Source organism: Podarcis cretensis (assembly GCF_951804945.1).
Source record: "Podarcis cretensis genome assembly, chromosome: 8".
Lineage (NCBI taxonomy): Eukaryota > Metazoa > Chordata > Lepidosauria > Squamata > Lacertidae > Podarcis > Podarcis cretensis.
Window position 1 is genome coordinate 79,144,482 of NC_137177.1, and position 13,850 is coordinate 79,158,331.

The 13,850-nt window shown below is 46.5% G+C and overlaps 1 protein-coding gene across 5 annotated transcripts in view; it reads left to right on the forward strand.

Moving 5' to 3' along the window:
• DISP3 (dispatched RND transporter family member 3) overlaps positions 1 to 12,426 on the forward strand; it is a 99,050-nt gene extending 86,624 nt beyond the window's left edge. For all 5 annotated transcript variants that reach the window (XM_079986759.1, XM_079986761.1, XM_079986760.1 and 2 more), the window contains exons 15-21: positions 855 to 1,030; positions 3,868 to 3,994; positions 7,606 to 7,751; positions 9,371 to 9,530; positions 10,203 to 10,316; positions 10,503 to 10,669; positions 11,929 to 12,426. In XM_079986759.1, the coding sequence (XP_079842885.1) occupies positions 855 to 1,030; positions 3,868 to 3,994; positions 7,606 to 7,751; positions 9,371 to 9,530; positions 10,203 to 10,316; positions 10,503 to 10,669; positions 11,929 to 12,291 (1,253 nt within the window). In that variant the 3' untranslated portion in view covers positions 12,292 to 12,426. The remainder of the gene's footprint in view (positions 1 to 854; positions 1,031 to 3,867; positions 3,995 to 7,605; positions 7,752 to 9,370; positions 9,531 to 10,202; positions 10,317 to 10,502; positions 10,670 to 11,928) is intronic.
• The last annotated feature ends 1,424 nt before the right edge of the window (positions 12,427 to 13,850 follow it).

Consider the following 13,850-nt stretch of genomic DNA (forward strand, 5'->3'; position numbering starts at 1 on the left):
AAAAACGCTTTGGTTTAAGAACGGACTTCCGGAACAGATTAAGTTCGTAAACCAAGGTACCACTCTATTAGTTGCTGGAAACTGCAGGGGGGGGGGTCTTGTGTTTGGATCCTGCAAACAGGCATCTGGTTGGCCACTGTGAGAACAGGCTACGGGAGGCTACCTTTGAAGGTGACCAAGAAATTGCAACTAATCCAGAATGCGGCAGCTAGACTGGTGACTGGGAGTGGCTGCCGAGACCATATAACACCGGTCCTAAAAGACCTACATTGGCTCCCAGTACGTTTCTGAGCACAATTCAAAGTGTTGGTGCTGACCTTGAAAGCCCTAAATGGCCTTGGCCCAGTATACATGAAGGAGCATCTCCACCCCCATCGTTCAGCCCAGACACTGAAGCCCAGTGCCGAGGACCTTCTGGCGGTTCCTTCACTGCAAGAAGCCAAGTTACAGGGAACCAGGCAGAGGGCCTTCTCGGTAGTGGCACCCGCCCTGTGGAACGCCCTCCTGTCAGATGTCAAGGAAATAAAACAACTCTCTGACTTTTAGAAGACATCTGAAGGCAACCCTGTTCAGGGAAGTTTTTAATGTTTGATATTTTAACTTGTTTTTAATATTCTGTTGGGAGCTGCCCAGAGTGGCTGGGGAAACACAGCCAGATGGGCAGGGTATAAATAACAAATTATTATTATTATTATTATTATTATTATTATTATTATTATTATTATGCTAGACCAGATGGGTCTTTGGTCTGGCCCAGCTAACTGGCTCTTCATAAGTCCTTAAGTTTAAACTAAGCAAACGATCCTCAACAAGATCCTAATCACATCCTTTCTCTTGTACATCTTCTCCTCCAGCCTCCCCTAAAGTCAAGTTATCCGTCACTTCTGGATTCAACCCTTGTGGGAACGCTAGCTGCGGGAAACCAGCAGTGCGTCCCCTTGTGGACACGGGAGCCATGGTCTTTGTGGTGTTCGGAATCCTAGGGGTGAACCGCTCCCGGCGCATGGACAACCACGTCATCGGAGACATGGTACACCTGCCTTCTTGCTCAGGGTGGGAGGGTTTGGAGGGATGCAAGACCCTCTCTGATCTCCCCGGATTAGTTCTCTGCTGCTACAAGGGACCAGGCTAGAACAAGTGGGGTGCAAATGCAGAGAAGAAGATGAACCAGGGCAGCGAGGGATAGTGGGAATCACGGTCCAATATGACTGCAGAACTTCTGAAGCTGCCTGGAGACACAGCAGGGGATGGAAACTGGGAACTGCTGCATGCAAAACAGATACTCTTAAGGAAGAAAATACAGTTAGTGGTACCTCAGGTTAAGAACTTAATTTGTTCTGGAGGTCCGTTCTTAACCTGAAACTGTTCTTAACCTGAAGCACCACTTTAGCTAATGGGGCCTCCTGCTGCTGCCACACCACCGGAGCCCGATTCCTGTTCTCATCCTGAAGCAAAGTTCTTAACCTGAAGCACTATTTCTGAGTTAGTGGAGTGTGTAACCTGAAGCGTATGTGTCAGGGAACTGCCATCGGAGCCAGAGGAGGAGGGAGGGCTCCAGAGGGATGCCGGAGAGTGTCCCAGGAGGGAGAGAGGAAGCCCATCTGCTGGGGAAGGAAATCAGCGTAGCACCAGTGGAGAAGGGGGGCAGATGGGGGAATCGGCGAGGGGGCTCCATGACTCCTCGCCGGAGACCAGCGGGGAGAGCACGGGTCCTCCACTGCCCACACCCTCCCTGCGCAGAAGACTTCCACGCAGGGAGAGTAGGCGGAGACTAGGCGTCAAAGAGCTTCTTTGCTGGAAGAAGTTCAAGAAACGCCCACTGGCAGATTCTGCCAGCGATTGAGTGGCTGTCCGGACAGAAAGGGTTCACCCAGGTAACCCAGCCAAGCGTGGCACTGATTTACGCACGAGCAACCCCTAGAACCATTACAGTATGTAACCTTAAGCATATGTAACCTGAGGTACCACTGTATAAAAGGGGAAACCAGTGAAATTTCTAAAATATTATTAGAAAAGGAGGATCAAGAAGATCAGTTAAAAGAGATGTGGGAAAAGGAGACAGCAGGGCAAATAGATCAAAGCTGAGGGGAAACAAGGGAGAAACATACGTTGAAAATGTTGTCTGTAAGAATAAAAGAAAATTATTATAAATTAATTTGGAGGTGGTATTTAACGCCAGTCAAATAAACAAGGAATATTCAGTGTTATGTTGGAGGGGGTGCCGGGAAACAGGGAATTACGTTCGCATGTGGTGGGGGTGTAAATATGTACAATTTTTATTATAATTATAATTATTATTATTATTATTATTATTATTATTATTATTATTATTATTATTTTGCATAGGGTGTTTAAAGACTTAACAGAAATCACTGGGTTAAAACTGACCGAAAGTCCAGAGGGTAACATTATTATCAATTTACAATGGGATGGAAGATTCGCAGGCTAGGAAGGACTTGCTCGCAAATTTATTGACGGCTGCACAAATTATGATAGCCAGGAAGTGGAAGGGGCAAGCAGAATATAAAACGGAAGAATGGTATAAAGGGGTGTGGGATATAGCTATTCATGATAAATTAACATGTGCCATTAAGGTAAGACAGGGAATATGCAGGAGGAATGATTTTGCGGAGATAGGGAGGGAGTTTGTAGAAGGGGGTCAAACCATCGCAAGAGATGTCGAAATTTTGGGTGGTTGGATAGTTCCAATGGAATGGTCTTGGTGGTGGGGTGCACATTTTGATTCTTATTGTAGCCTTATTGGGTCTGCGTTGCTCCGGGACAGGAGGAAGGAAGTCAAATGACACCGAGGTTGAGTCAAAGAGGACCTAAGGGTTGCTAAAGAACTATTAAACAAGGATGCAGGGATGGGGAGGTACGGGGAAGTCAAAAGAAAGAAGGGTATGAAATGATGAGATTGAAATTATATTGTTTTGTATTGCTTTTGTTATCTATTTGAAAAATGAATAAAAATTATTAAAAAAAAAAGAAAAGAAGTAAGCCCAAAAAAAAAAAAAAAAAAAAAAAGAGGTTGAGTCAAAGAAAGAGTTTATTCTGCTCTCCGGATAGCAGAAGGCACTTGCGTGATCAAGTCCACAGCAAGTCCAAAGAAATGACAAGTTTCATGCAGTATATATATCCTCCAGGCACCCTCTCCCTCCTTCCCATATAAATCCAACCACGTCAGTCTATGTACGCAGGTTGACATCACATATGTTCTTGCTCTGGTATTCTTAACCATAAAAGGAAATTCCTTCCTGTACTTCTGACCATAAAAGGATCTTCCTCTTCCTATTATCTTGGAGGAAGAGGTCATCATCTCTGAGAACACGCTTTGGCGTTGTTCCGGACTTAGGTCTGTGCGTCTTTTGTGGTCAGCACATAAGATAATGCACAGGTGTGTTTTCTCTGTTCTGCTGGTGCAGTCAAGGTCATTCCTGCCGTCACAAACTGATAAAGGAGAGGGCTCTGAGCACAGCCGGGTTTTTCTTTATACATTGACTCAGAGCTCAAGTTAATGGATTTTAGCTAAGGAAAAATAGGGATTTTGGTGCAGTTTCAAACTGCCTGCACAGTCAGTTTTGGGTTTGGGAAACCCATTCCTTCATTACTTATTTATGGTTATTACTTTGTCAAAAAACACTACAAAAAAAACCCCCAGATTCTCTGCCCCTGAACTCACCAGCCATTTTGCATGGAATGCTGCCATCATACCCTTTCCCATGCTGCAGATCCCGTACAGGGCTGAGGGTCAGTCTGGATGACACACACCCCTGGAGTGCCCTTTCCAGCAGCGTCTCTGTTTTCCCGACTTGATCCCGTTGCCTCATGTGTTTGTCTCTTTCTGTTTGTGTCTCCTTGTGAAAGGGCAGCGTCATCTATGATGACGGCTTCGACCTCTTCAAAGAGATTGGAAACCTGTGCAGGATCTGCAAAGCTATTGCCAGCAACGTGGAGCTGGTCAAGCCGGGAGGAGCCCAGTGCCTGCCCTCGGGTATGTCGACTCCTCTTCCAGTCTTGTGGCCCACCATTTGGAGTAGGGGGGTCTTTGTTATCACAGAGGTATGCAGGACCGACAGGAAAGGGGAGGGAGCCAGTGGAAACTACTGGGGTCCAGGGTCTGGCTACCTTGCCTATGCTTCTGTCCTTCTTGGTAGTCTCAAGTGAGGATAGCTCAGTCAGTAGAGCAGGAGACTCTTAAACTCGGGGTTGTGGGTTCGAGCCCCACGTTGAACAAAAAAAATCATGCATTTCATGTACTAAATTTAGACCCTTGTGGTCCCTTCCAATTCTACGATTCTATGATCGTTTGCCCAATTGCTTGTGACATCCATTGTAAAATCGGTGAATTTCAAAGAAAATAATAATGCATGCTGTCAGGGAACTGCCATCGGCTCAGGGGGGAGAGGGGAAAAGCCGGATGGATTACAGAGAGCCCCCAAAGATCGTGGGAAGCAGCTCCTCCTTCCATGCCAAGAGGGGAGGCGCAGACTGGGCGTCAAGACACTACTCTGCTGGGGAAGGTTTAAGGACCGCCCACTCACGGATTCTGCCAGTGAATGAGCCAGCCACGGGAGAGTTTGGCATCAAACAGCCGAGCAGGGAGGCATTTGCCTGCTTGCTCTCGAGCAACCCCTTGGAAACCTAACACATACGTATCATTTTTATTTCCAAATGTTTATTCCTAGATAGATGATAGATAGATAGATAGATAGATAGATAGATAGATAGATAGATAGATAGATGATAGATATTTATAATGCTCAGTGCATGCACAGTTCTGAGTAATGCCTTGCTAACATGCCACGAACCAGGCATCTCAGAGTATTTCCAACTCCCTGTGCGCTTTGACAGCACAATCGCCACTTACTATGCGCCATCAGATTCGTAGGTTTTCATAAGCGGAAACACCCTGTGAATCCAACCAAGTTGATACGCACAATGTGGGTTATGAATGAATGAATGAATCTTTCTTTGTGTCAGCCGTCAGCCATAGCAATAAAACAAAAATACAATACACAAAGAATAGAAATAAAAGGTCCATTATGTAAAATACATTTTAGGGTTTTGAATGAATAGTCAAATAGTGGATCCTATTCTGATGGCCGCAATGTGGGTTATATATACATGGATCAGGCCGAAGGGGGCCCATCTGGTCTGGCATCGTGTCCTCATATTGCCCACCCAGGTGTCATTAATGGAAAGCCCACATGCAAGACCTGAATGCCAAGATTCTCCTGTGATAACCACTCAGAAGTGTGGGATGTGAAACACAAGAGCAGTCAAGTACAACATTCCTAGAGTGAACATGTTTACACATGGGGAGGAATGTTTGTCCAGCCAGCAGGTAAACTTCCTGTTTCCTTCTGGGCTGGGACAGACTTCCTCTGCATGTGACTAGAGGTGGGCGTGGCCTCACCTGTGCAGGTAACGACAAAAGCACAGGGCAGGGCAGCCATCTCTCTCTCTTTGACTACATGCATTGAAGAAGCAACATCTGCTTGGCCAAAGATGCTCTCTTGGCTTCCAGCCAAGTGAGGACAAAGGGACTGTCTCCTTATGAGATAGTTTCCAGGTTCTGGGATCTGATTGTGAACAGAATGTGAGTAAACTCTTTTTTATACTTTTATAGAAGACTGTGTCATGTCTTACCTTTATGAGGGAATAAGGGGAAAATACCAGAACAGTTATTATAGAGGCTTTAGTGAGCCTGAGCAAATGCATCCGCTGCAAGTTTAAAAAGGGGAATGTTACTCTGGAACTTGTTAACACAAGTTGGAAAAGGATATAGTCAAACAATATATCCTCACCTGCATCGCTGAACATTCTCACAAGAAGCAATGCTGCCTCCAACAGCCATCGTGACTCGTAGCCTTCAAAAGCCCTCTCCTCCATGAATTTTTACATTCCTCTTCTAGAGCTTTCCAAGTCGGTGGCTATCGCCGCCTCTGGTAGCAGGGAGTTCCATAGTTTAAATATGCTTTGTGTGTAGAAGAACTTTTAAGCCAAGGAATGTACAAGCCAAACAATACTCATTTAGTCACAGTCTTAAGCTGGAGTTCAGGAGAAGGTAAGATAAGAACCTAAGAACAGCCTGCTGGATGCAATGAGGTTAAGGGAGTGTTCTTTCATATATGGCGAACCTGTAAAAGGGTAAAAGAGTCTTGGGAAATAATCCATAATGAATTGAAAAAAATGTTTAAAAGTACTTTCCCCCCAAAACCAGAGTCCTTTCTGTTGGGGATAATTCAGACTGAAATTCCCAGGCGTCAGAAAAGGTTATTTATGTATGCCACTACTGCGGCCCGTGTTTTATTAGCCCCAAAATGGAAAACGAATGAGGTCCCAAGAAGAATGGCAACTTAAGCTGATGGAATATGCGCAGCTTGCAGACTTAACATATAGAATAAGAGAAGAAGAAGAACACACATTTAGAGAAGACTGGAAAATGTTTCTTGAATATATGGGGGGAAATTGTGTACACTTGAAAACATTGGCAGCATTAAGATAAATTCAACAGTGCAAATAAGTTTTGATGGATTTAATAATGGAATACTGAATGGTTTAGTTTATGTAAAATATGCAGGGATTTATGCTATGCAAAATGAACCATGGAAAGGGAAGAAGGGAAGTCACTGATATTTTAAGGATGTTTAAATGAGTGTTCTAAATTGTAAAACAGAAAATTTAATTAAAATTATTAAAAAAAGAAAGAAAAGCCTTCTGGATCAGGCCAATGACCCATCTAGTTCTGGCATCCTGTTCTCACAGTGGCCAACCAGATGCCTGTGGGAAACCCACAAGCAGGATTCGAACACAAGAGCAACTCTCCACTCCTGCAGTTTCCAGGAACTGGTATTTACTGCCTCCAGTGTTCAAGTTAGAACACAGCCAAACAGGGTTAGTGTAGCCTTATTAGACTTTACTGATTGGTGGGCTCTGCATTGCTCCCAGATGGAAGGAAGGAAGTCAAGTGACACTGAGGGTTGGTTCAGAGAAAGAGTTCTTTATTTCTGCTCTCCGGAACAGCAGAAAGGCACCTGCGTGGTCAGTCCACAGCAAGTCCAAAGAAATGAGAAATTTCATGCAGTATATATATCCTCCAGGCACCCTCTCCCCCTTCCCCAGGAATCCAACCACGTCAGCTTGTACATGCAGGTTGACATCACAGATGTTCCTGCTCTGGCACTCTTAATCATAAAAGGGTATTCCTTCCTATACTTCTGACCATAAAGGGATATTCCTTCCTGTACTTCTGACCATAAAAGGATCTTCCTGTTTCTATTCTTATCTTGGAGCAAGAGGTCACCATCTCCAAGAACACCCTCTGGCACTGTTCCCAGACTAGGTCTGTGCGTCTTTGTGGTCAGGATCTAAGATAAGGCACAGACGTGTCTTCCCTGTTCTACTGGTACAGTCAAGGCCATCCTTGCCATCACAAACTGATAAAGGAGAGGGCTCTGAGCACTTGTCTATACAGCCGGGTTTTTGTTTATACATTGACTCAGAGCTCAAGTTAATGGATTTTAGCCTTACCATGATGGTTATGTATTCTGGGTTGCACAAAAAGGAACCGTACATCTATCTATCCCCCTGTCTTTCTAGGATACAGTATCTCCACTGTCCTTCAGATGCTGCACCCAGAATGCAAGAATCTTCCCGAGCCAAACCTCCTTCCTGGACAGCTCTCCCACGGGGCAGTGGGGGTGAAGGAAGGCAAAGTCCTATGGATCTCCATGGCCTTCGAGTCGGTGAGGACTCCCCACCCGAATTCTGTCACCCCCATTGCAGCTGCTTTGGATTTTGAGCCAGCTGAGCTATATACTCAGAGTAGACTCCTTGAAATAAATGGACCTGAATTCACCCTGTCTGTGAACTTCAGTTGGGTCTACTCTAGAGCAGGACAAGCCCTGATGACAACCTTCTGTTCTTTTGTGTACTCCTTTGTGTGTGTTATTGTCATTGAAATTCTACTCAATATCGAGCCAGAGGAGAATTCCAATGTATAGTTAGCCAAGTAAAAACTTAAAACACATTGCAGGATTCCCCCAAAATAGACCAGAGGCAATTGTATGTCATCCAGCAGAGCTTTACTGCTACAGAAGGCAAATGAGCCTAATGGTCACAAATCCAATGCATTCAGGATTGACGCTGTCCATAAGAAATCCAGTTGCAGCAGGCTTAAACTTACAATAACTTATAATAAGTGTAAACCTTAACACTAAGTATACTATGTGCAGAACACCATATCAGAAGGAAGAGAGATAGAAAGAGAAAGTGAAACCCAGGCTCCTTCTGGCCTTACTTTTATAGACAGCATGACTTTGACATAAGAGATGAGGAACAGCTAAGGGAGCTGGGCATGTTTAGCCTGGAGAAGAGGAGGTTAAGGGGTGATATGATAGCCATGTTCAAATATATAAAAGGATGTCACATAGAGGAGGGAGAAAGGTTGTTTTCTGCTGCTCCAGAGAAGCGGACACGGAGCAATGGATCCAAACTACAAGAAAGAAGATTCCACCTAAACATTAGGAAGAACTTCCTGACAGTAAGAGCTGTTCGACAGTGGAATTTGCTGCCAAGGAGTGTGGTGGAGTCTCCTTCTTTGGAGGTCTTTAAGCAGAGGCTTGACAACCATATGTCAGGAGTGCTCTGATGGTGTTTCCTGCTTGGCAGGGGGTTGGACTCGATGGCCCTTGTGGTCTCTTCCAACTCTATGATTCTATGATTCTATGAGATAAGAGAATCAGTTTAAGCCAGCTGAAATCAGTCTCTCTAAAGGAATAACCCAAACATCAGGAACCTTCCAGAACCCTCTTGAATTAGGTAGAATAGGAAAGAAAAGATCTCTACACATCAGATCAATACTTTCTGCACTAAGAAAGTTATCCCCACCCGCTTCTTTTGAGTTCTACAAGTAAAGTTTCTAGCCCTCATTGGGTAAGGGAGACATAATCAGCAGGTGCCTTGAATAAGTAAAAGGAAGGAAGGAAGACTATATGAACAGCACAAAATATGTAACGAAAAACCCCTCCACCATTATTGCAGATACAGTCACCAACAATGCATGCATCTTAAGCCAAACATCTAAGCCCTTCAGATGTCCAAATAGATCCCCACAGGAAACTGGCGTCCATTAGGAAGGAGTTCACAGATGCAAAATTGATGCAACTTCAGACCAAAAAGAATATATTGCAGGCTCACAGCATGTACCTCAACGGGGCGTCCTCAGCATCATTGGACAGTGACTTCTATAAAAACGTTGTCCAGTATATTTGAAATGTTGATTTCTGCTGGATCGATCTCAGTTTGGAGTCTAAGAAGGCGGACCCTGAGGACTGAAGTGGGAACCTCTTTCTGTCTCTCTCAGACAACCTACAAAGGGAAGTCGTCCTTTCAAACTTACTCTGACTATCTCAAGTGGGAAACTTTCCTCCAGGATCAGCTCCAGCAGTTCCCCGAGGGCTCAGCTCTGCGCCGGGGCTTCCAGACCTGTGAGCACTGGAAACAGATCTTCATGGAGATCATAGGTAAGTGGCTTTCCTCCCCTCCGTCTCCTGTTCAAGGAGCCACTCAGAGAACCAGGGATGGCTGTGAATGGGGTCAATGGCAGCAAATTGGGAGCATCCATTCACTGCAGGCACTGTGAATTGAGAGTGATTTGCATGTCCCAGTATGTTTCCAAGCACAATTCAAAGTGTTGGTGCTGACCTTTAATTCCCTAAACGGCCTCGGTCCAGTATACCTGAAGGAGCGTCTCCACCCCCATCGTTCTGCCCGGACACTGAGGTCCAGCGCCGAGGGCCTTCTGGTGGTTCCCTCGCTGCGAGAAGCCAAATTACAGGGAACCAGGCAGAGGGCCTTCTCGGTAGTGGCGCCCGCCCTGTGGGACGCCCTCCCACCAGATGTCAAAGAGAAAGATAACTACCAAACTTTTAGAAGACATCTGAAGGCAGCCCTGTTTAGGGGAGCGTTTAATGTTTAACAGACCACTGTATTTCAATACTTTGTTGGAAGTCACCCAAAGTGGCTGGTTAAACCCAGCCAGATGGGTGGGGTATAAATAATAAATTATTATTATTATTATTATTAAGCAGATGCTCTGCCACTTGAGCTACAGCCCTCCCTGCATTCTTTGGACAAACAGTTTGTGTGCATGTTTTAAACATAATAAATAAAATCTCTCCCCCCCCCCTTTCCAGGTGTGCAGAGTGCCCTGTATGGGCTCATCCTCTCCCTCGTGATTTGTGTTGCTGCTGTTGCAATCTTTACCACACACGTGCTCCTCCTGCTTTCTGTGCTGCTCACCATTTTAGGTAGGTACCTAGTTGTGATTTTGAAACTTTGGATTCCTGAGAACGCGGGAACCTGCCTGATTGGACTATCTGTCCATTTGACCCAGTATTGTCTGCTCTGACTGGAAGCAGCTCTCCAGCTAGACCTTCCTAATGTTCATAGTGAACTTTCTTTTCCTTACCTCTGTGTGTGTGTCCTCCCTGCAGGGGTCGTATGCTTAGTAGTGACCATCATGTATTTGTCCGGCTGGGAAATGGGCGCAGTGGAGGCCATCTCCCTCTCCATCCTTGTCGGCTCCTCTGTGGACTATTGCGTCCATCTTGTGGAAGGGTTCCTTCTGGCAGGAGAGAACCTGCCACTTCACCTGGCAGAGGTAGGACAGCTGTCCTTTTTTAAAAAAATTAAATAAATACTTTTTCTTGATTTGATGACAACAAATGGCGCAAGTCTCAAGACTATAAGTTACTCCAGTGTGTTCTGTGTTGGCTTCCCTCGCACTTGGTCCAGAAGCTGCAGTTGGTGCAAAATGCTGAAGGAGTGAGACCCTCTTGGTCTGGTTCACTACTGGGACAAATTCAGGGTTTGGCTATTAGTATAAGGTAAATGTAAAGGGACTCCTGACCATTAGGTCCAGTCATGGCCGACTCTGGGGTTGCGGCGCTCATCTCACTTTATTGGCCGAGGGAGCCGGCATACAGCTTCTGGGTCATGTGGCTAGCATGACTAAGCCGCTTCTGGCGAACCAGAGCAGCGCACGGAAACACCGTTTACCTTCCCGCCGGAGTGGTACCTATTTATCTACTTGCACTTTGACGTGCTTTCGAACTGCTAGGTTTAAAATGGAGTTTTAAACTTTGGAACTCCCTGCCCCTTGATACACAAGCAGGTACCTGCTCTAAAAAGGGTTATCGTTTGGCCAAACCTATCCAGATGTTTAGATGGGACTACTGCAATGCGCTCTATGTGGGGCTACCTTTGAAGGTGACCTAGAAACTACAACTAATACAGAATGCGGCAACTAGAGTGCAGCTGCCGAGACCACATAACACTGGTCCTCAAAGACCTCCTTTGGCTCCCAGTACGTTTCCGAGCACAATTCAAATGTTGGTACTGACCTTTAAAGCCCTAAACGGCCTCGGTCCTGTATACCTGAAGGAGCGTCTCCACCCCCATTGTTCTGCCCGGACACTGAGGTCCAGCGCCAAGGGCCTTCTGGTGGTTCCCTCCCTGCGAGAAGCAACGTTACAGGGAAGCAGGCAGAGGGCCTTCTCGGTAGTGGCGCCTGCCCTGTGGAACGTCCTCCCATCAGATGTCAAGGAAACAAACAACTATCTGACTTTTAGAAGACATCTGAAGGCAGCCCTGTTTAGGGAAGTTTTTAATATTTGATGTTTTATCGTGTTTTTAGTATTCTGTTGGGAGCTGCCCAGAGTGGCTGGGGAAACCCAGCCAGATGGGTGGGGTATAAATAATAAATTGTTGTTGTCGTCGTCGTTGTCGTCGTTGCAATTTGACGGCAAGTTTAAATCTGGCTTTGATCTGCCGTTGTTTTAGCTTTAGCTCAATGTTGACACTTTTATCTTCTTTTGTAACACACTTCTCTCCCCCCCCCCTTGTGTTTCCTCCTTTCAGGACCCCAACTCCAGCCGCCAGTGGAGGACGATCGAGGCGGTCAGCCACGTGGGCGTAGCTATCGTTTCCAGCGCCATCACCACCGTCATGGCCACCGTCCCCCTCTTCTTCTGCATCATCGCCCCCTTTGCCAAGTTCGGCAAGATCGTGGCCCTCAACACGGGGGTCTCCATCGTCTACACGCTGACTGTGAGCACCGCCCTGCTGAGCATCATGGGGCCCCCTTCTTTCACCCGCAGCCGGACTTCCTTCCTGAAGGCCCTGGCAGGGGTGCTGGTGGCCATCGGGGTGGGGCTGTGCCTTTGCCTGGCACTGCTCAGAAGCGGATTCAAGATCCCTCTGCCCAATGGGACAGTCCTATAGTTTTCCCCAATGTTTCCCCAATGGCCTCTTTGGATATCGTTTCTTCTTCTCCCCCCAAACTGGATTTTCCCACAGAAGTCCTAGAAGATGTCCAGGGATGCTTTCAATTACAGTCCTCACTTGCCGTTTCCAGGATGTCTCTTGTGCCCCCAAGAGTCTTGCTCTTACTGTGGGTTAAGGGTGCGGGGATGGCGGGCAGAACCCGGGTTCAAATTTCTCCAACCCTGCAGGACTCCGACTCCCATCAGCACCAGCGATGGCTTCCCTGACAGCCAGGGCTGGTGGGGGTTTGCTTCGAATTGTGGCACTTGTGCCCCAACTTTTGTCCAAGAAGCTCAGGGTGGCATACACAATTCTCCTCTTTATTTAATCATTTAATCCTCACAATGACCCTGCGAGGGAGGGAGGTTAGGCCAAGAGGGAGCAACTGGCCCAAGGCCACCCAGTGAGCTTCAAAGCCGAGGAGTTGAGGGAGACAACCACAAATTTCATTTTATAATGTATATAAAACAGAGAGAGCAGCTGTAACAACAGATGGGAATCAAAGGACGAAAAGCGAAACTATGAAACAAACACGTAGGATGCGTACAGTTGTACAAGGGTTAAAATAACAACTCCAAATAAAGTGGTACCTCGGGTTACAGACGCTTCAGGTTACAGACTCCGCTAACCCAGAAATAGTACCTCAGGTTAAGAACTTTGCTTCAGGATGAGAACAGAAATCGTGCGGCAGTGGCGCGGCGGCAGCAGGAGGCCCCATTAGCTAAAGTGGTACCTCAGGTTAAGAAGGGACCTCCAGAACAAATTAAGTTCTTAACCCGAAGTACCACTGTATTCAGATAATCAGCATTATCTGATTATCAAGTCCAATTCTGGGTTTGCCAGGCTTGGGAAGAGGGTTGCGTTGGAAAGGATGGTTCTGTTGTATAGTGGAACTTGAACCCAGGTCTCCCAGGTCTTAGTCCGACACTCTAACCACTTCACCACTCTCAAGTCTGATGGCATATTGAGTTTGGGGAAGGGTGGCCAGGAGTGTAAGGTTCAGCTCTCCCCTCTGACCTGCCAGAGTTACAAAAGGAAGGTGATCTGAAGCCCTGGCTCAGCCTTCCCCAAGTTAGCACCCTCCAGATTTTGGGGACTCCCAATCCTATCAGCCCCGACCGTTGGACCAAGTCATCGCTGGAACTGATGGAATTCAGAGTCCAGGAACAGCCACAGGGTACGAGATTGGAGGAGGCTGATCTGGGTCTTGCCTGTCATCACCTTGATAGCAGAGTCAGTAAAGCATGGGACTCTTAACCCCAGGGTTGTGGGTTCGAAGCCCACATTTGGGTGAAAGATTCCTGCTTTACAGGGGGTTGGGCTAGATGACCCTCACACCCCCTTCCGGCACTACGCTTCTATGATTCTGTCTAAGGGCAGGACTCTGAGTACACAAATGACACCCAGGAAATGGCAAGCGAGGGCCATGAAATTCCAATGCCCAGCAGCCACCTCTTGTAGTTTGAAACATCTGAAGGCCACCAAGCCTGTCCTATCCTGTGACAAACCCCAGCAGG